The sequence below is a fragment of the Cynocephalus volans genome, chromosome 12 (genome assembly GCF_027409185.1).
Source record: "Cynocephalus volans isolate mCynVol1 chromosome 12, mCynVol1.pri, whole genome shotgun sequence".
NCBI classification, from domain to species: domain Eukaryota; kingdom Metazoa; phylum Chordata; class Mammalia; order Dermoptera; family Cynocephalidae; genus Cynocephalus; species Cynocephalus volans.
This window is the reverse complement of record NC_084471.1, coordinates 80,996,295-81,022,934: the sequence shown is the minus strand read 5'-3', so window position 1 is coordinate 81,022,934 and position 26,640 is coordinate 80,996,295. Positions and strand designations below refer to the sequence as shown.

Below are 26,640 nucleotides of genomic sequence, written 5' to 3'. Positions count from 1 at the left end.
ATCTAATATAAGAATAGCTCTTCTGCTCGTTTTTTATTTCCATTTGTGTGGCATGTCTGTTTCCATCCCCTTCACTTGTAGTCTGTGTCTGTCTTAACAGGTGAGGTGAGTCTCTTGTAAGCAGCATTTCATTGTGTCTAGCTTTTTAATCCAATCAGTCAGTTTTTATCTTTTGAGTGGTGAATTTAATCCATTTTCCTTTATTGAAAGGTATTCTCTTACTCCTAGCATTTTACTGATTTTCATTTGGATGTTTTAAATATTTTTTTGTTTCTTTCTTTCCCTTTTGTTGTTTGTTTTTGGTGTTTGTTGGTTTTTGGAGGTGGTAAAATATAATTTCTTTCTCTTTCTTGGTTGCATTTTTGTTCTAGCAGTGGATTTTGCTCTTTCTCATGTATTCATGGTAGTGATTAGCATTTTTTGGATTCCTGATGTAGGACTCTTTTGAGGATTGCTTGTAGGGCTGATTGTAAGGTGGTGATCTCCTGCAGTTGTTATTGCTCTGGGAAATATACTATTTCTCTTTCATTTCTGAAGGATAGCCTTGCTGGGTATTGTATTCTGGGCTGGAAGGTGTTTTTCTTTTAGTAATTTGAATATATCATCCCATTTTCTTCTAGCCTATTGGGTTTCTGTTGAAAAGTTTGCTATTAGTCTGATGGGGACTCTCTTATAGGTGACTTGACACTTTTCTCTTACTGTGTTTAGGATTCTCTCTCTGTTTTTCAGTTTTGCCAGATCAACTATAATGTATCTTGGAGAGGACCTTTTCAGATTTAATCCATTTTGGGATCTTTGAGCCTCCTGAATCTGAAGGTCTATGGCTCTCCCTATACCTGGGAAGGTTTCTGCTATTATTTCATTTAATATGTTCTCAATGCCTTTCCCTTTCTCCTTCCCTTCAGGAATACCCATATTCAGATGTTTGTGCACTTAAGGTTGTCTGATAACTCTCTTAGATTTTCTTCAGTTTTTAAAATTCTTTTTTTTTTTTAATCTGCCTGCATTATTTCAAAGAGACTGTCTTCAAGATCAGAAATCGTTTTGCTTGCTTTAGGCTGCTGCTTAAGCTCTCTGTTGTGTTTTTTATTTCGTTGAATGACTCCTTCAATTCCATGAGTTCTGCTATGTTATTTTTTAAAGTATTAATCTCTTTATAAATTTCTTCCTTATATCCTGGATAGTTTTGCTCAGTTCATTGTGTTACCTAACTGCATCTTCTTGTATCTCACTAAGTTTCCTTCAGATTTTTACTTGGAATTCCTCTTCAGTCATTTCAGCGGTTTCCTGCTCTAGGGGGTCTAGTATTTGAGAGTTATTGTATTCCTTGGGTGGGCTCATGTTTTTTTGTTTTTCATATTTCCAGTATATCTATGTTGATATCTGGTCTTCAGGTAGAGCAGCTGCATCTTCTATTACTCTCCTTCCCTGGACTCTGCTGGTGACCCTCCTTGTACAATGCAGTCAAGTCGTCATTGGTCCACCTGCACAGGGGCAGTGGCTGCTGCTGTGGAAGCAGGCCGCCCTTGTGGCAGCAGCAGCTGTGGCAGTGGTGGCTTTGGTGAGCTGCCTGCATGGCAGCGGTGGCTCCAGAGGTGTTGGGCTGCTGGCATGATGACGAAGGCTGCCTGGTGGTGCTGGTGGCAACTACAACAATGGCGACTGAAGCAATTGTGCTTGCAGTAATGGCCTGCTTAGTTGTGGTGTCTGCAGCGGCAGTGGAGTTACCTCATGGCAGCGTCAGTGGCTGAAACTGCCTCCCTGGTATCTGCAGTGTCCTTGGTGGCAGCAGGGTTACTTAGTGGCAGTGGCAGCAGCACCAGTGGCTACAACTTCCTCCCCTGCACCTGCAGTGTCCATGCTGGCAATGGGGTTACCTTGTGGGGGCAGCAGGGGAACCAGCATTGCAAGTGCCTCCCTCATGTCTGCCATGTCCCTGGCACCAGTGGGGTTAACTTGCAGCAATGGCAGTGGTGGCAGTGGTTGTTGCCTTCTCCCTTGCATCTGTGAGTCCATGGCTGCAGTGACAGACCACTCACAGGACTGCTGCTCTGTGGGGAGCTGCTCTGCGATGAGTGACTGTTCTGGGACTGGACAATGGCTCCAGAAACTGCTGCGGCAGTGGCAGTAGTCCTATTTCGATCTTCTGCTGAAGGAATGTGCCCTGGGCACCTCTAGTCTGTCATCTTCCCAGAAGTCAGAAGACTCAATATTGTTAAGATGTCAACTCTCCCTGTATAGATCTATAGATTCAATTCAAATTCAAACAAAATCCCAGCAGGTTTTGTTTTATTCTGTTGGGTTGTTTTTCTTTTTAGAAATTGAAAGCTAATTCTAAAATTGAAAAGGCACTGCAAAAGACTTAGTGCTAGGGTTTGAATGTCTCCTCCAAAACTCATGTTGAAATTCAATTGCTATTGTAACAGTATTAATAGGTAGGGCTTTTAAGAGGTGATTAGGCCATGAATGCTCTGCCCTCATGAATTAATTAATGCCATTTTTGCAGGAGTGGGTTAGGGATAAGTTTGGCCCAGTTTCCTCTGTCTCATATGACCTTCTTCCTTCCACTATGGAATGATGTAGCACAAAGCCTCTCACCAGATATGGAGACTTGATCTTAGACTTTCCAGCCAAAACTTTTAATGTACACAACATGGATGAACCTCAAAAGATTTAAGCTGAGTAAAAGAATCCAGACCAGGCTGGCTGCTGAGCTCAAATGGTTAAAGTGCAGTATTATAATACCAAGGTCAAGGATTTAGATCCCTGTACCTGGCAGTGGCCAAAAAAAAAAAAAAAATCCAGACAGAAAAAGCATATATACTATATGACTACATTCATATAAAATTCTAAAAAATTCAGTCTGATTTATAGTGACAAAAGCAGGTCATTAGTTATCTTGAGGGGATGGAAGGAGATTGGGGAGGGGTGGGATATGTAAATTACAAAGAGACACAAGAAAACTCTGGAAGTAATAGGTGATATACTCATTATCTTGATTGTGATGATGGTTTCATAGTGTCAGAATATATGTTGAAACATTGTCAAATTGTACCTCAATAAAGCTGTTTAAAAAATGAACCAACAGAAGTGGTACATTTAGACTATCGAAATATATGCAGCAATTTTAAAGAATGAGATAGGACTAATACATATTGAAGATTTCCAAGATACAGTGTTAAATGAAAAAATAAGGTACCATAAGTAATATGTCACCCTTTGTGATTTTGCTTTAAACAAAAAAGGATACTCAACTAACTCTTTCAGTAACGGTTTCGATGTGCATAAAATATCTATGAAAAGATACCCAAAACTGATGAGAAGGAGAGAAGGCACAGGCTAGAGTGTGAAGTGGGACAGACTTACTTTTCACTGAATACCTTTTTGAACTTTGATCCCCTCTCCCACAAATGTATCATTTTTAAAAACAATATAAAATGACCTATTAATTCCATCTCTGGGGGTCTGTCCTGTAGGAATACTTGTGGAAGTGTTAAAAGTTATATGCATAAAGCTAGTCATCAAACATTGTTAGAATATGTTAGTGAAATAGTTCAACAAGAAAAGTTGCACAACATTGCTTATATTGAATGTATTTTTTAAATATAGAAAACAATAGCCTAAAACTAATTCAGCACTCTCACTTGTGCTCTCTCTCTCTCTCTCAGACAAATCTGAAAATACACAGACTGTTAATAACAATTGCCTCTGAGGATGGTTCTAAATGCGGAGTTCGGGGACATAGGCAAAGAAGCAGGTTTGTGTAGTGACTTAGTTTCTAAGTTTCTGAATTGCAGAAAATATTTTTTTCTAATGAGTGTATATTTCCTTTTAAATTAAAACAATCTCAATGAATATTTTAAAAAATTTAATGATTGTTTTTGGTGTGTAGGGTCATCAAACAGATGTGAAAGTATGCTGGGTTTTGCACTGGACTTAAGCTGATACTCACCCTTTTGCGCGCTTCAGATTTCTGGAAGCATTCATGCTGTATGAAAGTAGCTGCAGCAGAAATCCTGGATGGCGGCGTGTGGTCTGCATCGAGCATACTCACTGCTCGCTCCAGGGTCATCTCCAGGTCTGCATTCCTAGACAAACAGTCACAGATTCAGCAAGATTCCAAACCTGCTCTCTCCTGCCTACCAACCTGATCCTCCAAACATGACTTGGCTAATAATTGGGAAGCACATAGAACACCTGGGCCTTGGCTTTTCTTCTGCCAAAAGAAAAATAAGCACCCAAGTCAGAAAGCATAGAGAGCTAGTGGCAGAAATATTCCAGCTCTGATCAGACTAGCTTCTGAGGATGTCATTGAATTGAATAGAATCATAACATATATGAAAGAAAGAAACTGATCTCTTTTTAAGATAAATATGTATAGTATGATAATTACATCTTAAAAGTGACTTTAAAGGCGCAATAAGACTTTTTACATGAAATTTAAAAGACGTTTGCTTACAGAAATTAGAAATTATTCCTACCCTGGTTATGTTATACCTATACAGAAAACACCCAAAGTTGCTCAAAATCTGTTATTTCACCTGAAAATGAATTAACAATATAAGCTTTCTGAAATGTTCTTATTTAATGCATGTAATAGTATGTAAACAGTAAAAGCCAGGAAAGTTGAGTTTTGTTTTGTTAAAATAAGTCATGCTGTTGTGACAAAATACATCAGGGAAAGGTACTAATTAAATGCAATTATAAATATGCTTTTTCTTAAAGAAAACTATTTTATACACATTGTTACCATTTGCTTTGCTATTATAATGACATTCAGTTTTTGTCTATCCTAGTAGCATACTTTTATCCTTTACTAACTGCAGATGATGATAAAGTCTGATGTAGTTTCACACAGAGAAGATAACTTATGGAGGACAAATAAGTGTTACTTGTAAACCCATAACTCCCAAATGCCTCATAGGACTATGTTTTTTCCCCCTTTTATTTCTGCCTGGAGGGTGATGAGGTTAGGCAGTCTTTTGTCAGCTTGGACGTCCAAGCTGACAAAAGATTATAAGCAGATTAGCCTCAGAGAAGCCTAATTCGGATGGCAACATCTTAGAATTATGGCTAAACACATGCCTTAAAGGTAATCCAGGACTCTTCTTTGGCTTCAAAGAGGGTTACACCTGATTCACTCTTGGTAATGGGGAAACCGAAGACATTCTGGGAGGTGTTTTCTAATATCTGCCAGCAAGCAAAGTGGGTAAATTCTTTTTTTTTAACAGTTTAATCCACTAATATATGCATAATATGTGCTAATATATGCATAATATGTACACAGATGTGTGTGTAGTGTTCTGAACGGTGTGTTGGTGTGTGGGTAGGTGTGTCACAGGTGAGGGGATAAGTAGTAATGGGTCTCATGACTAAAAACTAATACCCACTGCCTGTAAAACACATGTTCAAACATAGAAGTGTTACCTCATCAATATAAAGGTATTAAAAGTAAAGCAGAACATTCCTGGCATCTATATTGAGAATTATATAATGATCTTGTATTTTAAAATGTTGTGCCTCAGGGGCCAATTCAGCCATTAATCTATCTTGTAAGCCATAAATGACATAGGAAAGTTTGAATTTCCCATCTCTAACACCCATAAATAATTCCATTACTCTAATCTTTTATTTTCCAGAACATGATTCATGAAGAAGCTCTTGCATTCATCCCCAGTCGACCCAATGCTACTTCGACTTATCACTAAAAATAATTCCTAAACTAAATGAAGACTTCCTCAACAAGGTTTTCTACAGCTATCACAGTGTCATTTTCTGTCTTGATATTGTCTACAAAGTCCAGCCCCAAAATATGGCACACATTCTGACCCCAGCCTGGCTCCACATCCTGCCATCCTCAGCCCTGTTGTCCCCCTCCTCTGATCTACGTCCCCATCCTCCAATCACACCTGACTTTTAGTCCTTCTCTAAACATGGCCACTGTCTTCACAAGCCACCTTCTTTGATTTTTCTAGGAAGCTTGTCCTTCTACCTAATTCTCCATTCTTCAAGACTCAATTCAAACATCACCTCTTCTGTAAAATCTTTTCTGTGCTCCAACCCTAGCTAGGCCAATTCCTTTTCTCCTCCATTCTCCTACAGCATTCCTTTTTTTCTTTCTCTCTTCCTCCCTCCTTCTTTCCTTCCTCCTCTCCCTTCCTTCCTCCCTTCCCATTCTCTTACAAAACATTTCTTGAAGCCTGCAGAAATGTGGCTTGGGAGCTGGGGTTTAGGCTGTGACTGGGGGATCAGGAAGAACAGTTGTTCCCTACCTCCATGGTCCACTGAACATTTTCTCCAGAAGTCTCTTCAACAGCTTTAGTTGACATGTTAAAATGTCAGTGTAAATGAAAGAATGTAAGAGGAAGCCGATGCAAACTCTCATTTGTCAGAATATGAGACATGACAGGCAAAAACAAAAAACAGCAACTTTTTATGTGTGTGCATTTCCCCAGTAACCAGCATTCTTGACCTGACAACACAGCCCTGCCCCAGGCTCGTTCCCCTCATATTAGAAAAGGGCGGCACCTCTGAAGGCCCAGCAAACATAAGATAACGATGAATGAATAGTTCCTGCAAGTGTTGTCAGATGTTCGGTAAATGCAAAGTCCCCCATCTCACAAAGATTTTAAAGTGTGATGAAAGTGCTCCTTTGGAAAGATGACTCTGGAGTGGATGTGTGCTTCTAGAAACAGAGACAGTTTTGAGGGAACGGCAAGAGTCTTAGCTATGGTGATAAGGCCTTGAACTGGGCTGTTAAAAATGGAAATGGAAAGTAAGACACAGTTGAAAGACACTTGAAAAATCAAAGAACTAAGGTAGTTGATGAAGAGTATGTGGAGGGACGTCAGTGTGGCCTGTTTTCTGCTCTGTACTGCTCTAGGTCACACACCTGCCTGGTAATCCTACTGAAGCTGCACTCTCCCCCCTTCATCTTCCTCAGCTAACTCCACAGCACACTGCTTTGTGTTCTCTGGATTCCTACCACACAACCTAGCACTTGATGCCATGTCCTATTTTCTTTTTCACTGATTCTCTCCTAGACTTTCATATATCCACTCAATTTTTATCTCTATTGTGCTTACTGCAGTGCTGGGCACACTGGAATAATCTGATATTCTATTGCTGACTCACTGATCCCTAACAGGTACAGAAATCATATTTTTAGAAAAATTCGCCTAGAATTTTTCCTTGGTAATTTTTTAAACCTTTTCATCCATCTGTTTTAGAACAGGTGATGGCTGTCTCTTTTACTCCAATGTCAGCTGCATTAATAACTTTCCAACCAGCCATTCTCCTTTTGGAAAGACAGATTCATTGTTTAATACCTTATGTCCTTATGTAGGTTTATAGATTTATCTAGCTACTGTATAGGGCTGTCCCATATATGAAAGAATACTCCTTTACAAGTGGTAATTTTATGAGGCATAACAAAGTAGATTCCAAAAACAGGAGCTGGACAGAATTTGAAATGTGAGACAATGTGGGACAAAGCAGAGCAGAGAGTGTGGTCTCAGGGGGCAGGTGTCTCAAGGAGCAGCCTGGGAAACTGAAATGAGTGTGAGGCTCACCACGAGAAAGAGGAGGTCAGGCAGGCATAAGCACTACCTTGATCGCTAATTTTCCTCATTATAGGAAACACTTCTGGCTCCCTTTCCTTTCTATAGAGAGCAAAATTTTCCTTCCAAATATCAGAGAAAAGAGCCCATATAGTGAAAGCAATCTTGAACATGAAGAAAAAGTTGTAGGCATCATATTTCCTGACTTCAAGATATGCTATCAAGCTATAGTAACCCAAACAGCACGATACTGGCTTAAAAACAGACAAATTTACCAATATAATAGACAGCCCTGAAATAAACACACACCAACCGATTTTTAACAAAGGTGCTGAAAACGTACAGTGGGAAAATCGCAGCCTCTTCAATAAATAGTGCCAGGAAAACTGAATATCCACATGTAGAAGACTGAACAGACCCCTTTTCCTCATCATACACAAAAATCAACTCAAAATGGATCAAAGACCTAAACTGAAGAACCAAAACTATGAAACTACTAGAAGAAAACTTAGGGGAAATGCTACACGAAATGGGAGTGGGCAGTGCTTTTTTGAGCAAGACTACAAAGGCACAGGCAACTAAAGCAAAAATACACAAATGGGACCTCATGAAAATGAAAAGCTTCTGCAAGGGACACTATCAACAAGAAAATATATGGAACTCAAACAACTCAACAGTAAAAAAACAGTCCAATTTAAAAATGGACAAAGGAAATGAACAGACATATCTCAAAGAGGACATACAAACGCCCACCAGGCATGTGAAAAAATGCTCAACATCACTAATCATCATTCAAATGCAAATTAAAACCACAATGAGATATAATCTCACCCCAATTAGAATAGGTATTATCAACAAGACAAAAAGTAACAAAAGCTGGTGAGGATGTGGTGAAAAAGGAACTCTCCCACATTGCTGGTGGGAATGTAAACTGGTACAGCCGTTGTGGAAAACAGTTTGCAGGTTCCTCAGAGAACTAAAAATAGATCTATCTAACATGCTGTACCCCACAAATATGTACAAGTAAATGTTAAAATATTTGAATAAAAAAATACTACGGTTAATACTTCTCTCAGAATTTGAACAATGAAAGAACCTAAATGGCAAAAAGAGTTTGCATTTCATTTTTCCCTTCTTTAATTCCTTCATTCTTTCACTGTACTTTTCCACAGTGTCCATCAGGGAGCTGTCTCCATTTTAGGGTGCTGTGGATATAAACATGAGAAAGACTGGCAAGAAGCTCAAGGTCTAGAGGGAGAACAGATAAGTAAGTGAATAACCACAATATATTACTCTAATATGGACACCCCCACAATGCTGCTATCTGGGGCACCTACTAATCTAGTTGGGAAGGGAGTTGTCAGGAAAAAGGTGATATGTGGGTTAAATTCAGAATTATGAGTAGCCATACAAAAACAGAGCTGCATATGTAAATGGCTAAAGTGGGGGAAAAGGGGAAGAGAAAGAACGGGAGAGAGAGACAGAGACAGAGACAGAGAAAGAAAATGGATGAATATCTTGCATTAAGGAAAGTGCAAGAGGTCTCAAGTGGTTTGAGCACTGGTGTGTGGGTGTGTTCAGGGATGGTGATGATGAAGTATGGAGGAGAGTAGAAAGAGGAGAGATTGGAGTGGCAAGCAGAGGAGAAAACACAATGGGCAGACGTTAGAAAGCATGAACATTTAGCAAAATTATGGAAAGGTTATAAACTGGGGACAGAAACAATTAGACTTGGGAAGATTACTCTGACCATCCTAGAGAACAGTTCTGAACAAGCAAGACCAGAGGCAGAGAGACCTCTGAAATGGAGATGGAAAGAAGGTAAAATTTAAGTCCCATTAAAAAGGTAAAACTCAGTGACAGTGTGGGGAGAAGATAAGAATGACTTCCAGGTTTGTAAATGGTAGGACTATTGTAGGAGGAGAGGGGTAGGAGTAGACGGCAGGGAGGAGCTGATGAATTTAGTTTAGGATATGTTGAGTTTGGGATGCCCAGAAGTTGTTAGATATACATGTAGGTCCAGAGGTCAGGGTAGAGGACAGCAATGAAGATAAAACTTTGGGAATCATGAGGGTTACAAGTGAGGTACATAGGTCCTCTCTAGAAGAGCACCAAGGCTTGGAAGAGAAGGGTTACTGAAGATGGCTTTCTTGGCCATGCAGAAAAGGAGCACTCAGAGAAGACTAAGAAGAAATGGCTAGAGAGACCGGTCCCCTGAAAACCAAAGGAAGACAGGATTTCACAGTGGTGTCAAATGCACAGGTTGGGTACCATAAAGACTGATTATGTGTCTCCTTAGAATGCAGCAATAAGGCAGTCACTGCTACGTTCGTTGGGAGAATGTTTTGTGAAATGGTGGAGACTGAAGCCATATCACCAGGATTGACAAGAGACTAGGAAGTGACGGGTGGTTTAAGAAGCATGGGGGTACAGAGATGGGAAGAGAAGAATGCCAGGTGTTGGAAGATGTGTGGTAGATTGTTTTGTTATTGTTAAAATCATTTTGCTAAAACTGAACCTATCACAGATTCTAGACTATAGCAGGCATTCAATAAATACTGAATTATCCTTTTTTTTTTTTTTTTTTGGCAGCTGGCTGTGATGGGGACCTGAACCCGTGCTGTGACCTTGCTGTTACAAGACTGTGCTCTAACTAAGTAAACTAACCGGCTGGCCCCGAATTATCCATTTAAAAGTCTTTATAAGTTTTTTTCTCCATAAATAATTCCTCCATAAATTACCTGATGCATTTTTCCTCTTTGTGTGTTCATATTGCCAAAGATCTACTCTCTACAAGAAATGTTAGAAGTCTCATGCTGAATTTTGCTTTATAAAAATATTTTCTGCTTCAAGAGTAGATAAGCCCTAGCATTTTTTGAAAAATAGTTTATCACCAGTCCCTGCCTAGTTAATGGGTATACCACACAATTTCATTTAAAAGGATGACGAAAAGTAATAACTACCATTAAGCAACTTTAGCAATCAAACAACAACATATTTAATATTTTACCCTAATGATACTAGATCATTATTTCAGTAGTAACTGATATAATCATCCATCTATTTCTCAAACTTTCTCTTGGTAACTTCCTCAGTTTACAAAATTTGTTCTCCAGCATTAAACTTGAATGAGGTTAAGTTCCAAAAACTTAAATTAGTCAACCCATAAAGTAACTAGGAAAAGCAAAGGAATCACTTTGAAAATTAAATTATTTTTATTATCCAAAATTGCTGAAAAATGCTCTCCAAATCTGATACTGGAATCAAAAAATAAAGGTATCAAGTTTCAAAGGAAAGAAAGAAACATCTGGAAATCAGCTGCCTTTCCTTAGCTCTCATAATCTTTTTACTGTAGTAGTTATCAAAACAGCATTTGAGGCTGGCACTTAGCACCAGGAATGAGAGCATTTTGCCTTTTCCTTCTTCTGTTTCAAGAAATGGTTAAGAAAGGCACATGCAATGATCCATTTCTTGGTCTACTTTGCAGCTTGGTCTCATTCAGAACAGATTTTCATAGAGCCGAGGGGTAAGGACCCCTTCAACCAGCATCTAATCTGGGACAGATGGACTAAACGTCACATTTCCCCACAAAGCTGCCATGTGACCAGGTAGCTTGGCCCCAGTCCCTGAGGTAAACAGGCTGATCTGTCAATTAGGCAGCTGCCTGAAAAGTCATTACTTTAATCGCTTATCTCGGGAAGCCTTTCCCTCCAGCCCCAGAAGTGCCAGCTCCCGCTGTCAGGGCTGTGGGAACAGAATGTGCTGGCACCAGCCAACCACGGGCAGATTCAGCAGGGGACTCACCCAAGCTGGGAGTCGGTGAAAGTGCTCCTCTCCGTGAGCACATTGCCACTCCCCGCCGCTGCCACTTGGCCCACGGTCAGGAGCGCTCTCCTCCCGCTGGCCTCGTTGGTGGCGCTGGGCCCGGCGTCCCTCAGCGTGCGGGTGCTGTGGAAGGAGCTCTGCTGCCACGAGCTCCGAGCGGCCCTGTTCTGAGGGACGGCCTGCAGGGGCCCCAGGGGCCTGCCCTGCCCGAAGGTCAAGTAGTTCTCCTTCTCCAACAGGTTGCCCAAGCTGTGACTGGTCCCCGGCCTGGGGTACGTGCGCACGGCCGGGCTGACAGGGACACTGTCAAACATGGTGTCGTTCCCAGCGCCGTGCTGGTACTGTCTGTGGTAGGTGTCGTAGCGGCGCTGTCTGCTCACGGCGGTGGCGTGGTTGAAGCCCACGATTTCCGAGCGCGCGTATCTGGGCGGCACGAGCAGGGCCGAGCGCCTGCTCTCCTGGTGGCGCAGGGCGGAGCCCGCCTGGCTCCTCTGGCTGTGGTGGTCGCCCTGTGCGTGCGCGTGCGCGTGCGCGAACTGCGCCCTCTCGGGGCTGCTGTCCGGGGAAATCTCCAGTCTCATCAGCGGCTGCCGCCAGGCCCTTTCTTCCACAGACTTCTGCGAACTGTACTGGGCTGTCCCCCTCCCCCAGCGACTTTCATAAGTGGCAGTTGTGCCAGGCTGCAGGAGAGAGAAATACAGTTTAAACGAGTCATAACTCAGTTTTCCTCTTTGCTGAAGACTAACTGCTCAAGATGGGACTACTACACAAGATGACCATTTCTCTGAATCACATGGAGAAGTTGGCCCCCTCCTAGATAAAGTCTCTCTCTCTCTCTTTTTTTTTTTTTTTTTTTTGACTGGTAAGGGGATCGCAACCCTCGGCATGGTGTCATCCGCACCATCCGCGCCATGCTCAGCCAGTGAGCGCACCGGCCTTCCCTATATAGGATCGAACCTGTGGCTTCCGCGCTACCAGCGCCGCACTCTGCCGAGTGAGCCACGGGGTCGGCCCTGAATAAAGTCTCTTTTTGAAGGAGACTTGGCTGACTTGAATCATGTTTATTTGCACTATGATTTAATACTGCTTTAAAGGTCTCAGTTTTCCATGGCTTCCACACAAAATAAATTTTCTTAAAATTCATTTAGGAAATGAGAATATTTGGGAAAGGCCAACATGAGAAAATAATCTAAGAAAGTTTGAAACTGTTTTCACGGTAATGTGACACTTAGGATTACATTCTTTGATATCCTACCTTTATCATGTCATAGGTTTTAGTAACAGGGGAACGTCCGCCAACAAAATCATTTTCAACCAAGTGTAGGTTGTAGACATACTCAGGAACACTGCTGGTTCGGTGAAGATTTCCTGCAATCAAGCAATTATTAAAGTAATTCAGAATATAGATGGGCTAATCAACACTTAAAGATTGTATAACAACTATATACTAAACTTTTCAATTTAAGAAATTAAGGACAGTAATGAGTATTCAATTTATATTAGCATTTTTATTTATTTATTTATTTTGTCTTTTTGTGACCGGTAAGGGGATCGCAACCCTCGGTGTGCTGTTGCCCGCACCGCGCTCAGCCAGTGAGCGCACGGGCCATTCCTATATTAGCATTTTTAAATGCTGTTTTAACACCACTCTTGGATGTGGCAAATGATCAAAGGTTATCAAAACATTCTCTACAAGCTTTTCAAAACGAAAGTCAAATTGAAAAAAAAGAAAGAAAAGACGGAAGAGGGATACACAAAAATCCAAAAATGTTTAGTTGTTATAATGCTGAAGAATTTGGGAATCCCTCATTGGTTTTGGTGGTCTGTACTATAAAGTCTAGTTTCTCAAGACAGAGGAGAACTCTGTTCCCAGGACAGGAACTCAGATGCTTTGTGTAACAAGTAGGTGTAGGCAATAAATATAAGGGTGACTCAACATTACTAGATAATACAGCTTGTATAAACAAGGTGGTCCAAGAAAACATGGATCAACTTAAGGCCAAGGCCGAGGTTGAGGTATTTGGCAATGTGAGAGCTAGGCAGCACAGGTAATCAACCTCTATGCTAAAATGATTGCTTTTGTGGAATCACCTGGTTCTCTTGTTTGGTGCTCATGCAAACACTGAGAAGAGGTAACCCTTTGTGCTCAGCTCTGTTGGAGCCACAGGGATTCTCAGCTGATGCGAGTCTCATACCTCGTAAATAAATACTCTTCTTTGGGGCCTCCTTTTATCCTTCTCTCAGCTTTTTTACCTCCTCCTTTTCCAATCTCTTATTGCCTTAATGCCCCCGCCCAAAAATAAATAAAATAAAAAGTGCTAGCCAAAATATTCAAAGATCTACAAAACCTAGGTTATTTCTAGTTCTCTAATTTTAACCCAAATTTCTTTTTCTGTCATGTAGCATTCTTTCAGAAATCTGAGATGGAAAAAATATGCAATTAACTCTTCTAGGCTTCTGAGTCTCATGAAAGATTTTGAGAATAAAACCACACAGGCAGTCCCTTTTCAATACAATTGGAACATACCAACATACTTAACATACTTTTCCAATAAATTGTCATAAAGTCAAAATTTCAAAAGACTAACAATACATTCACAAGTTATTCTGGGAAGGAAGGGGAATGGAGGTTGTTGTTGCCAGAGAGCTAAAAAGTCTGAATCTATCCCAAATTATGTTTGTACATGTGTCCTTATTTCCTGGAGCCAAACAATCTGGCTGGGAAGCAATTTTTAGACCACACAGGGCCCTGGGGGGTAGGCAGCTGCAGGCTTGTAACTGTTACCCTGAAGACCTAAAGACAATGGCCGTTGAGATAAGCCAGGAAGCCAGGCATCTCCTGTTTCTGGCCTGAGTTCTCCACAAGGGCTAGTAAAAGGTCAGGCAGCCCCTTAACTTTTAACCTCTATGACAGAATGCCTGGATCTTGAGTGAGGGAAAGGAATCTCTGCCACAAGCCCACAGCAAACATTATGAGGGGCCTTAAGGGCTAAACTCTCAATGCCTGGCTGAGGCTCCTGCCTGGGCTTACCCTCAGTCCTCAACTCTGCATCCACTGTTCCTTCTTCCCCAGTCCACACCCCTGTGACTACCAGGCAGGCAGGGATGCAAGGGCCATGCTGGTGTGGGAAAGGACAGGTGCAGGGAACAGAAAGCTCTAATCCTGAAGGGTCTGGGAACCAGGGTGTTCTCAGAACTGAGGAGATGTAGAGAGGGGTTGGGAAAGGTGAAGAGGTGGGGGAAAGAGTGCTTAAACTACCCATCCCAGTAATACAGAAGCCTTTTCTACAGAGGCTTTGGCAAGGCAGAAGATTATTAATCAGCTGATATGCAAGAAACCAAATTTACTGTCTTAAAACAAATAGTTTAGGGGTATTCATTTTCAAAATTTTAGACCATACGAGAATTGAATATACGAAAGTCAGAGACAATCTAAATGGGAAAATATTAATGGTCATATATGGATGGTAGCTGGAATCTTAATGGTTCCTGTTGCTCTACAATAAAATGGCAGATGATGAAAGCATGCAGTTTTAGGAATCCAAGAAAAATTTCTCCAAATAGGGCCCCTCTAGCTCATAATCACTTTCACTATTACCTTTGCCTTACTTCTAGGAGTAGGTACATATTCAAGAATATTAATAGGGGCCTACGTTCATTTTTAAGCTGACATCTAGTGAAACAGTATTGTATACCTATCAAATAGCTAATTAATCAGCAAGTTTTATAATCAGGCTGTTGAAATAAAATGTTTAACTGATGTTAAACATTCACTTTGTTGCTGTGGGTTTTAAGCCTTTTCACAACAACTTACATGAACTCCTTACGCTTTGATATCACCTTTAAGGGGCTCAAGTCATTTTATGTTTCTTTACAGTATTGATATTCTGTGGTGCAGAGCCAACTACTGTCATCTCCACTTATAAGTAGGGGAACTTAAATAACTTGTTTTCAATTGCAAAGAGATTTAATAGTCAGGTTTGAACTCTGGATTCCTCCTTTCCGCTGGTCTCTGCTGTTTGCAAAGTGGCTATTCTGAAATCAAAACCCTGGATGTTTCTGGTAGCTGCACATCACTGGAAACACCTCATAGAGTAACTCTGTGGTTTTGCTTTACTCACAGGACTATTTGTTAGATCTGTGGGAAGGAACCACAAGACAGATGGTAAAAGTATGAAAGATGTAACAATTTTTTTTTTTTTAACCTTAGGTGTTGGCACAGATCTTACTGTTCTTGAGAGTGATAGCTTAGGATGAACATGGTTTGAACACTCCATAATAGAGAGGGTGTCAGAAATTGGGAAAGAGGCAGATCCACCTACTCTAAAAATGGCCCTAAAGTAAATTGCTCAAAGAAATAAAATCACCAGAGATTGTTGGTGGGGACTTGTTGAGGTTGCTATCAGTATGTCCATATTCAAGTGGAGATAAAAGCCTGAATAAAAGAATCATGGGTTGAAAGAACAACTGTGGATTAAGCATCAGTTCTTTTCAAAAGAGGATCTTTAAGATAAATATTGACTGAAGCTTTAGAGATGACCCTGATGGGCAGTGGAAGAAATTACAACATAGGATATTCCTTAAATTAAAATTTATTGACTTTAAATAATTTTGCCTAATGTTATAGTAATAAAAAACCCCAACCCTTTACAATGTTATTTTTAAAAAAACTGAAAAAACCAAAAACCAACCAAACTCTGGAGGGATTATCATCATAGTTTTTAATGAGGACCAAAAACAATCATTCTCTCTTTCCTCTAGAAACTTCACCTGGACATCTAAATTTAGTTCTTTGTTTGCTGATATAAGTTCTTATAAGGAAGCTTCTTCTTCAGTTTTCAGATGAATGAACTGAGACTGGTTTAATGGTTCCTAAAAAAACTACAAGGTAGTTGGTAACAGGGGGTAAAAATAAGATTGGATTTTTAAACCATGGGCTCTCTTCCTGTGGAATATACATACAAGAAAAGATGTAATTCCTGATATTCAACCTGCAGGCTGGCACAATCAGTGGTTTCTTTGGTTAAAAGGCCAATCTCAAACAACAAATAATGGAGATTAATTTGCCTAGGCAGTCATGAGTCTGAGATCATTATTATGGATTAAAGTTGAATTAGCATCTGTGTTCAAAGATTTTAAAGAAATTTTAGACTGGGTAGAATTTTTTAAAAAGGTAAATACTATTCAGGATGGAAACTAATCTGTTTAAGGCAAGTCATTATTTTCTGTTCAACCACAGAATAAAACATATGATTGTTGAACATATAAAATAACCCAGCCATATCCTTCTCTGAAAATAGGAACAAGAAAGCAAACAAAAACATTATACATACAGGTGCATCCTCCTTTAAATAAGTCCAACTTGAAAATTTCCCAGAAAATTTCCAGATTTTCTTACACTGAAAATTAAGGTGTGACTCTATTTCAAAAAATTTGTTTACTTCAAAAAAGGAGGTAGGTCTCTTCCCTAAGTCGAAGAAATCTGTTGACTTGGTCTAGAGACTCCACTCTACTATTTTCTGTATCTCTGGACAAATAAATCACTTAGATGCCTCAGTTTCCCATAATTCCAGCTACTAACAGGATTGCTGAGAGAGAGGTTTACCTGAGAAGGCATACATTCATATGTTTTCAAAATTGTAAAGTGACAGTGTTCAGGACATGCTACCCCAAGATATGGCACCTTGGCATTTGAGGCAACAGCAGAAGCAGGAAGGTCACTCTCACCTTCCCCTAATCCCTTCTCCCCCGGAACAGGCCATATAAAATCAAGCTGACCTTCCCCTGAAAGAGTTTATGAAATTCATTCCAGAAGGGTTCTCCCTATACCAGGAGGAAAGGCGTGTCACACAGGAAGAATCTGAACAAGCAGGCCTTGCTAAGTTCCCCCCAATTTATTACCATTAGATCATGCCCCCCTTTGTCTAGTCGTATTTCTGCATGACTGTCCATAAAAATACAAGTTTTCCCTGTTTCTTTGGGTCTTCATTTCTGAGGGTTCCCATGTCACACAAAACTTAAATAAATTTGTATGCTTTTCTCCTGCTAAGCTGTCTTTTGTGATAGGGGTCTCAGCCATAAACCTAGCAATGGATGAGGGTAGAAATCTTTTCTCCCCTACAAAAGCAATATGTAAAAATGAGATATGGTTTTAAAACAGAATTTAGGTCACAAAAATTTTTCACACTTTTTCATGAACTAATCTGTTCTAGAAGGGGGATAAACTAGAGTGCATGCTTTAATTTCTACTGTGTCGTAGCTCAGAGCTTTATTCTGCTAAGATTATCAGTGATGCTGAATTTCACTTTTTCTGGTTGTTTTTGATTGACCCAGCCACCGAGGATCATGATGACATTATTGTGAGTTTTCCAGCCATTCATCTCACCTGCACAGTGCATAATGTGCTTTGATGTTTCCTAAAGGTGATGGTTTACTAGACAGAGAATGCTTAAAATTAGTATTGACTCAGGCAACACTAGCTAAATCTTTTCTTCTAAGAGCACCATGGAAATGAAATACATAGCTGCAGAGCAACTTTAAACTCTACCCTCTTCAAATAACAAGCAATTTAGATCAAAGCAACTGTGGGGTTGGGGGTAATGGTGGAGGGGTCTGTTTTGATGGTGGAAAGAATCCGAATTGCTCAGAAGATTGCAGAAGTGTAGACCTCACAGGATAATGTAATTTTCTCTCTTTCTTGTTCTGAACATTCACCTGAATATGATCCCTAAGAAGCTGTTAGGGGGAAAATATCTTTGTCTCTGGTCATCTATGCAAGGTTAAAAACACTAAAGTGATTTCCATAATCACAGTTTTGTGAACAGCTTTACTACCTAGTTGGTTAAATTTAATAGGTTTATGAAATTAAATTGACAAGCCTCTATTGCAACTCCATTACCTAGGCATATTTTTAAAAAATCAACTATAGCTTCCCATATGGTAAGTAGGTGATAGACAATTACTAATGAAACAAACAAAACATTTATATAACCTGCTTCTATTGGAGAGGAAAGGGGATCACTTACATTCACAAAAGTATCTTTTTTTGAACCTTCTAGCACTCCCTGACCATGGTTAAAAGAGTCATTTGACTTACACTGAGCTGTAAAAGGAGGATTTCTGTAGAGGTATAGGAAGAAGTTACTATGAAAATAGGTCGGATTAAATGTATGCATAGAAATCAGCATGTGTTCACTACTGGTATTGATTTAAAGGCCACATGTAATTGTGCTAACAACCACAAGCAGTTGTCATCACAGTGTGGTCTTTTCGGTGGAAAGAGAGCCTGAAAGTCTAAAATCTGTCATCTTCCAACATTTGGTCTTTCTACAGCAACCTCTGGATAGCAACAGCTCTCATTTTCTGCAAATCTTAAAAAGATTTAAATTCTATCATTAGAGTAAAGTGGCGGGCATGCTTTCACAGGTGAGATATGGCATCTTGAAACCTATTAGGAGGACTTTGTATAGGAATTCAGATTTAAATGGCTTCTTAAAGTCATTTACTAACAAAAGTAGGAGCTTAAAAGAAAACAGGAAATATGTTAGGACTCATCAAAGATCATATGTCAGTACGCCTGAGCTGGAAAGGATTTTTTGTTTGCATATGTTGACATATGACATAGGATTCATTTCTCTGGACTTATATTTTTTAAAAAGTACTTCTTTTATCCTCTTTTATTCTTACTTTCAAGAAAAACGACCAGATATTTATGGAAATTACAATTGTACATCTTGCATACAGCCCAGGTAAGCATTTACTCAGGCTGGAAAGTGAATGAAATTTGATGGTTTAAAAAACAATAGTGAAGAATTGTTTTAAAGCAGATCAAAGTCTAATAAAGTTGTGTATTATTGAAAATTTAACAAAAAGCTGTGCGGTGCTGTTCTTTGTGACCAGTTAACATAGCTCACACTTACAAAGTTGAACATGCCAAGGAAAGGCCAGCTCTTCTAGGAAAATGGGCCCCACGCTCCATGTGCCAGTGTGTGACTAGCCAGTGGCTGTTATCACTCACAAAATATACCAGGCACCAGAAGTCAGGAGCCTCTAAGTGGTTTGAGGACCATTCTTTGATATGTTAGTTTATGGCATTTTGTGGGGCAATCCTCAAGTTATTGCTCAAGATAACCACAAAAATACATATAAAAAGGGCTTTTTATATTGCAGCTGTCTATGTAATACTCTGTTTTAGGTATCACAATATGTGATTATAGAATTTGTGATTATAAACTGGTAACTTAGCATACTGGTGAAGTAGTAAATAGACTACTTCACCATAAGAAGTGTCTACATCTTTGGCAGGAATGCCAAAGATATCTCATTTGCTGAGATATCTCACAATGACTACTTGTTAAGACTTTAGAACTGCAATGACAAATATGTTATACTCCCAATGACATTAACTAATGGTCAAAAAGGCGAATTTATAGAATTCACAAATAAATTACTTTTTTGCTTTAAAAAACACAGTACAGATTTTCTTTGTAATGACTTTCTTGTCATTATATTCCCCTGCCTCTCACTTGCTTAGGCCTAACCCCTCCCAACTGATTCATCACTGCTATCCCTTCTCTAAATCCACCAAATCTGCCAAATGTATTTTCACAAAACCCCTGCACTTTTCATATTTCTTTCCTGCTGAAACATCTTCTGTGACTCACAATTCTCAATTCTTTAACTTGCATTCAAGATCCCCCTCTACAATATGAGGTGGAGGAGAAGCATGAGGGAAGGCTTCCCATAAGGGAGCATAACTGAACTGAGTTTTCAGGGGCATGTAAGAGTTAATCCGGTGAAGAGAAAGGAGGCGGTTAGGGGAGGGGTAGGAATACCAAGCAAGATAAATTGCAAGTGTGTGTTTGGTGGGGAGTTGGGGGAGTGGTGATAAGGGATGAGATTTGAGAAGTTGCAGGCATCACAAGAAGAACTTGGAATGCTATGTTGAATAAGGATTTAACTCATGCAGGTAATAGCAAGAAACTGAAAAAATTTAAATATGGAAACGATATGATGAGATTTTAGAAAGTTCACTCTAGTAGCTATGTGGAGAATGGATGGAAGTGGGGTTAGATTAAAGCAGGAAGAGGGTTATTTGTCCTTCAATGAAAAAAGGTACAGTAATCAAGATCCCACCCCATGGATGTGTTAGTTTGAGATTTAGGATTCAGGGGAAATAATCTATTAAGCTTCTAATTTCTTCTGGAAATTCTGAAAATCAAGAAATTTCAGAACTTTGATCACTATTGCTTTGGCCAATTAATGCTGTTAAGCCTAAAGTGGATTATCCCAAGAACAGAAATATGTGGATTCTTTTCATGGTAATGATGGGTTGTGTTTTCAAATGCTCAAGGTTCTTTCTTCCAAATATGCATTTGGATCTACGCCTATGTATTGAGTTCATGAGCTTGTCTCTAGCACTTTAAGAACATTATAATTGCTTTTTATGTCCAATATCCAATCACCATTAATGACATTACATTTAAAAAATAGATTTTTAATATTTCTATTATAAGAGGACTTGAGAGTCTGTTTATTAGTCTTACTGTAATAAGCCAGGGGAGTGAGGTAGCTCACTCTCACAGAAAAACTAGGTTTTCTCCTAACTTATTGTCTATTCCCACCTGCATTCCTGCCTTTCACTGTTTGTTTACTTCCCCAGGAGGAATATGTCATTTTTGTCTTCAAACATTTATATTCATGCACAAAATAGCTAGAGTCCAACATTTATCTCAGAATTGTATAATTTAAAATTCTTGACTGTCATCTGTCATGGAATCAAATGATCTTATTATAGGCCATATTAATCAAGTCTGATTTATAAATTCCAGAGGTTTTAGTAACATATTTATTATATTTAATTACTATCATAAATAGGTTGCCAATAATATGCTTGTCCTTGCAGAGAAAATAAATCAAAACTTTAAATAATTTTTATTGATTAGACTAGATATTCAATTTTAGTGTAAAATCTATGTTATACTATCTGAAGATAAAATAATGTATGTATAGTCTTATTTTGCTACACAAGAAAAAATTGTTAAGCTGATATCCAAAATGATATTTTAGGAAAATGAGCCAAAGTGAACAACAAACACTTAGAATCTCTAATTCAAGCGAACTATCATCTGTTCCCACGACTGCAGAACCACTAAATAACATGAATGGAGTCTTCTAAAAGACTGAACAGTCTTCTCTTGAAGGTAATTTCCTGCATCTTCCCTGTGACACATAGAACAATGTACTTCTATAACCAAATTCTGTTATTCTGGGTCTTTGTGGTTTCTTACAGTTCCATTGATTCTGAAGCATCCTTATCACACCTTCATTCAAAACCTCACCCATAAAAGATGTGTTCTCATCATTTCTTGGGGTGTGAAGTTTATTTTTTGTTAACCATTTTGTTATTTTTTGATCACCATTTTGTTAACATTCTATTTCATTTGACTAATTATAATCAGAATTATTTCTCAAATAAACCCACACACTTTTTTTTGTACTTACTGCACTGAATCTGCTAGACACTGAACAAAAAGTAGCCCATGGGCTATATCAGGTAGACATGGAAGTACATTAAATGCAGTGGTGCTACTGACACTTTACCTCAGAGTGGGATGGACACGTCCCTGTCACCCCACCATTTAACCCATGTTCCCTTTCCTAATCCCTCCTACTTTCGGAATGACTAGTCAACTCATTCCCAGAACTGCTTCATTACTGGAATTCCTTTTTTGGCAAACAAAGAATTCATACAGAATTTGAATATGTCTAACTTTATTTTTCCAATAGCACCTATTAACTGCCTTTTTTGCTACGCTGGGTCAATATCAGAATTCATGCTGATCTCAGATATTCAAAGCGGCTTCAGCAGGGAATCCATCTAAGTAAATAGTATGCCTCAAGTTTTTATGGTGGATTTCCAAAAAACTTGTAAATTGCATTAGGATGTTGTTCATTGCATTTTATATGCATTACATATGATAATTTCAAACATAACTTTCTTTCTATTTAGGAACACAGGGGGAACTGTGTAATAAATACAGCAGTACTTTTAAGGCAAGTGTAATAAATAGGATATGAACACTTTGAGTTTTTCCTTCAGCTAATACCTGCAGTTCTTTTTTTTTTCTTTGGTGGCTGTCAGGTACTGGGATCCGAACCCCTGACCTCAGTGTTATAACACCACACTCTAACCAACTGAGCTAATCAGCCAGCTCATACTTGCAATTCTTAAATGTATTCTCTGTAACTTTTATAAAAGGATTTTAAAAATTTGCTTCAATACAGACTCATTTCACAATGTTGCCAGGCTCTTCTCACCACCCTCCACTCCCAAAGAGTTACGGCCTACTTTCAAATGTTCAGCCCAGTTTAAAATAACACCGAAAGTTATTGAATGATTTACAATGAAAACCATCCACGCATACTAAGGCATTAGAAAGAAGTCAAAGAGTTAAAGACCCTTGCAAGGCGTTTATCAACAAATCAGCCACATTTATCTCTTCTCTGTTTTCAGCAGATTATCTGCTGCCTCAAACTTACAGGTATGTCAACAATTCAGAATTCTCCAGGGCCCTGGAGCTAAGGGCAGTTAACACCAGGGTCATTTCTTCCCAGAATTTCTTGTGTTGATACAGGATTCTTTCCAGACCAGCACTGTTTCAACAATTGCTTGTCTGTTTCAACTTCAGAAACAGGATAGTAATACGGAAATAATACAAACAATACTCACAGCCATCATGAGCCCTCAGACCTTTTCAAAGAACTTTAATTAAACATCATATACAAACTACCCCTGGTAATTGTTTCACGGCATGTTAATGTTAAATTTCTTTGAAGCTGATTTCCTTTTTGAGCTTCAGAAAGCTGAAGCTTCAATGTAGGCATTGTTTGCTGCCTTATCTCTCTGCCTGATTTGTACTTCTATGTAGGCTGCAGAGCATATTTCGGCTTGCTGGGAAGCTGCTGTTGTAATCAAAATATTTCAAACACTTCCTTAGTTAGAAGAGCCACTGTAGTTTCCCTAAGCTTTACAGCAGAAAGACCAAGACAGAGACCTTTGTTCTACCATGTCAATTCTGCAAACTATGAAATTTTCATGCTCTTCCCTCCTAGGATGCTCTTTCCCAACCACCTCCCTATATCCAATTCTACTGAATTTTTGAGATCAAAAATCTCAATTCTTCAGTGAAGCTTTCCAAAATTCCCTTCAGCTTAGGAGTAACTTACACTTCTAAACTTTGTAATGTGTTAGTTGTTCTTATTTTGGATCACTTACTACTTAGTACTTTTATTTGGTACTGCATTTTTCTACAGGGAGTCTTCCTTCTTCAGATTTTAAACTTCTTGCTTTAAAGCAAGCAGAGTCTGTGTGTTCAATTTAGCACTTGCCCTGTGCCTTGCATGAAGAACATACTCATTTGATGGTTGTTGAATTCACCAAGTAGCTGATGCACTATGTTGCAGAGGAGCACAGATCATGTGTGGGGTTGGGACTAAACTTCCAACCAATATTGACAGACACATACTTCAAATGTGAAATGGATCTTCATATCTATCTCATATAATTGTTTTAAGGATATAATAAAATGCAAACACACGAAGATTCTAGAGCAGAGTCAAGCACACATAGATGCTCCCTTTTCTTCTGTTCATGACTCCATTCTCCACACTTACTGAATAGTTGATGTGTGGTTGTTCTTCCTCAATGGCCATTCTCATAGGACAGGAAAAAACATCTAAGATGCATCCTGTATGTCCCCAAAGCAGAGAAAGCTAGTTTGTTTCCAGTTTAGCACTGGACCTGTGGGTGCACAGACTAAATGAGTGCAACTGCTGGTCAAAGACTGACCTCAGACATCCTGGAGTCTTTAACCAGATTCCTAAATCTAAATTCAGGGTCTTTCCCCCACATACTATTGCCGTTCTGTGTTGTCTAGATTTCCCCACCCTCTCAGAACTTCCTCAATTTTATTTAGAGGAAAATGGGAGGCGGGCCATGGAGGCTTAGGGTCTAATAAATTCCACTTTGTATTAATAATTTAAAAATTTAATGATATAACTGACAAGTGGCTTAAAAACTCATGTTTGGGAGTTTAAATACCAGCTTTGCCACTTACTATCTGTGGGAACTTGAATGTTACTTAACTGCTTAGTTTCTTCGTAAAGTGGGGATTAAAATACTTAGTTTACAAGTTTTTAAAAAACATATAAATTAATATGATGAATGCAAATCACATAACCCAGTGCACATTAGTTACAATCATTAAACATTATTTTTACCTTTCACATATGTAAATATTGACGGCTTGATCCTTTAGAATGAAAACAGTACAGACTCCCAGACTCTGCCGTTTTAAATCTGCAGTCTGGCCTATTAGCATTTTTCCTTTTTCCTAATGGGTCGTACATTCACCATTGCCCAGGTTTCTTCCTACAGAAACAGTTCAACATGGCCCAAAAGAAACTGATATCTCAACTTAATCGTTCAATTTCTTTCCTCTTTTCCCTATCTTATGCCTATGGTACTTTTATAAGAATAATAAAAAAACACTACACAACTGAAACAAGATTTAACTGTGTGGCTCTGATCAGGGGAGAAAAGGATACATCGTGTTCCCTAATTTTCACAACTGGTTTGCTATCTTCTTCCCTTTCCATCTCCCTTCATTGATCATTAATACTGTGCGTGTGTGTTTAAACTCCTTTCACCTTGGGGTTTAATTTTTTGGAGAGACCAGCCTTGCACTCCCGCGTGTACGGGGGTGGGGAGGGGAAGCGCCGCTAGCCCTCAGGAGCCAGGCGGGCGGGCGCAGGTAGGTAGGTGGGACTGTTGCCAGCCAGGCCAAAGTCCCCTAACTCCTCCTCCTCCCTGGCGGGGTAGTGTGGTTGTTCCCTGGCCCAAAGCCGCCTACCCAATTTGTTCACTTCCTAGATCAACCACTCGCCACATACACTGGGTGGAGCTCCCCTAAATACCTGGGCGAGGCAGCACAATTCCAATTTATAGGTTGGAGGAGCGCCGGTGCTTTCAGGTTTCCCCCCCCCTAAATATTTATGGTGGTCATGCACTACTTTAAATATCTAATAGAGGCTAAAGGCGCTTTCTCCCAGAAAAATGATCATGCACAGCAAAATTCTGCATAGAATATCAAAGTGCTTATAGACTCCCTAAGGCTCCAGATTAAGTCTCTCGTACAGGGGGAGTTGGGTACAAGGGGAGTAAGGAAAGGACGTGGTGAAATCTTGGGCTGAATTCTTCAACATAGATATGTATATTTAATACACATAGATACCTACATGGAAAAGATCTGCAAGAAGATGGTAAAGAAGAGTGCTTTTTCTAAGTAAGCTGGTCTGAGTCTAGAGGCGCGACGGGTCATACAAAGGTACGGCGAGCAACAGGTGGGCAGAATACCGGGTTCCCGAACCTCCCGAAAGCAGCGAGTCGGGCGACGAGCTGAGGGAGGGGCTAGGGGAGGGGGGAGGGGCACGGTGGCGGCGCACGGCGCGGCGGGGGCTTCACTCACCGTTGCCCACGAAGCTCCGGCCCTTCCGGGCCAGGGTCTGCTGCACCTGCTCCTGGATCCGCAGGTTCTTGGCCGCCTGGCTGCTGCGGCCGCTGCTCCCCGCTAGCTTCAGCTTGGCCTCGGTGGGCAGGGCCAAGCTGGAGCTGTCCAGTTGTCCCAGGATCTGCTGGCCCAGGACGGTCCGGATGTAGCCACATTCAGCCGGGGTGCCGGGGGCTGCCATGGGGCCAACAGGACAACCGAGCCGCTCGCCTGCCGCGGGACCAGCGGGCGAAGCCGCGGTGGAGCTGGAGGGCGCCGGAGCCAGCCCCGCCCCGCCCGGCCCCGCCCACGGCCCCGCCCCCGGGGCCGGGAGGAGCGTGGCCCCGGGAGCCGGGCGCCGGCCTTCCCCGGTGAAGGGGGCGCGGCTCCGGCCGGGCACGCGCGCTCGGCCCGGGAGCGGGGGCGGGGCCGGGGCCGGGGTCGGGGCCGGCAGTGCGCACAGACAGACACCTGGGGAGTTGGACCCGCCCGCGGGGAGGCAGAGAGCCAGGCGCGGTCCGCCCCGGGTCGTCTGCTCCGATAGCCCTGCCAGGGCTGCGCCCGGCCCTCGGAAAGGATATGATTTCCGTTTGATTGCGGGAGGGGCCGTCCTCCAGACAGGTGCGCCCTGAAGAGTCACTTCTGCTCTCGGGCTGAGATTTGCCTCTGGGATCCCCGAGTGAGTAGTATGTCTGGTTAGTCAGGCA

General features: G+C 40.6%; 1 protein-coding gene and 1 non-coding gene across 2 annotated transcripts in view; one reads left to right on the top strand and one right to left on the bottom strand.

The window, feature by feature from the left end:
• The window catches only part of PKP2 (plakophilin 2), a 74,042-nt gene extending 47,907 nt beyond the window's left edge, over positions 1-26,135 (bottom strand). The window contains exons 1-4 of the mRNA XM_063075587.1: positions 25,913-26,135; positions 12,640-12,752; positions 11,364-12,064; positions 3,953-4,088 (exon numbers count right to left, since the gene is read on the bottom strand). Coding sequence (XP_062931657.1) covers positions 3,953-4,088; positions 11,364-12,064; positions 12,640-12,752; positions 25,913-26,135 — 1,173 coding nt within the window. The remainder of the gene's footprint in view (positions 1-3,952; positions 4,089-11,363; positions 12,065-12,639; positions 12,753-25,912) is intronic.
• Positions 15,434-15,548, top strand: LOC134361406 (small nucleolar RNA SNORA18). The gene has a single exon (XR_010021431.1). It is a non-coding gene; the product is annotated as a small nucleolar RNA SNORA18 (small nucleolar RNA).
• Positions 26,136-26,640: the final 505 nt, after the last annotated feature.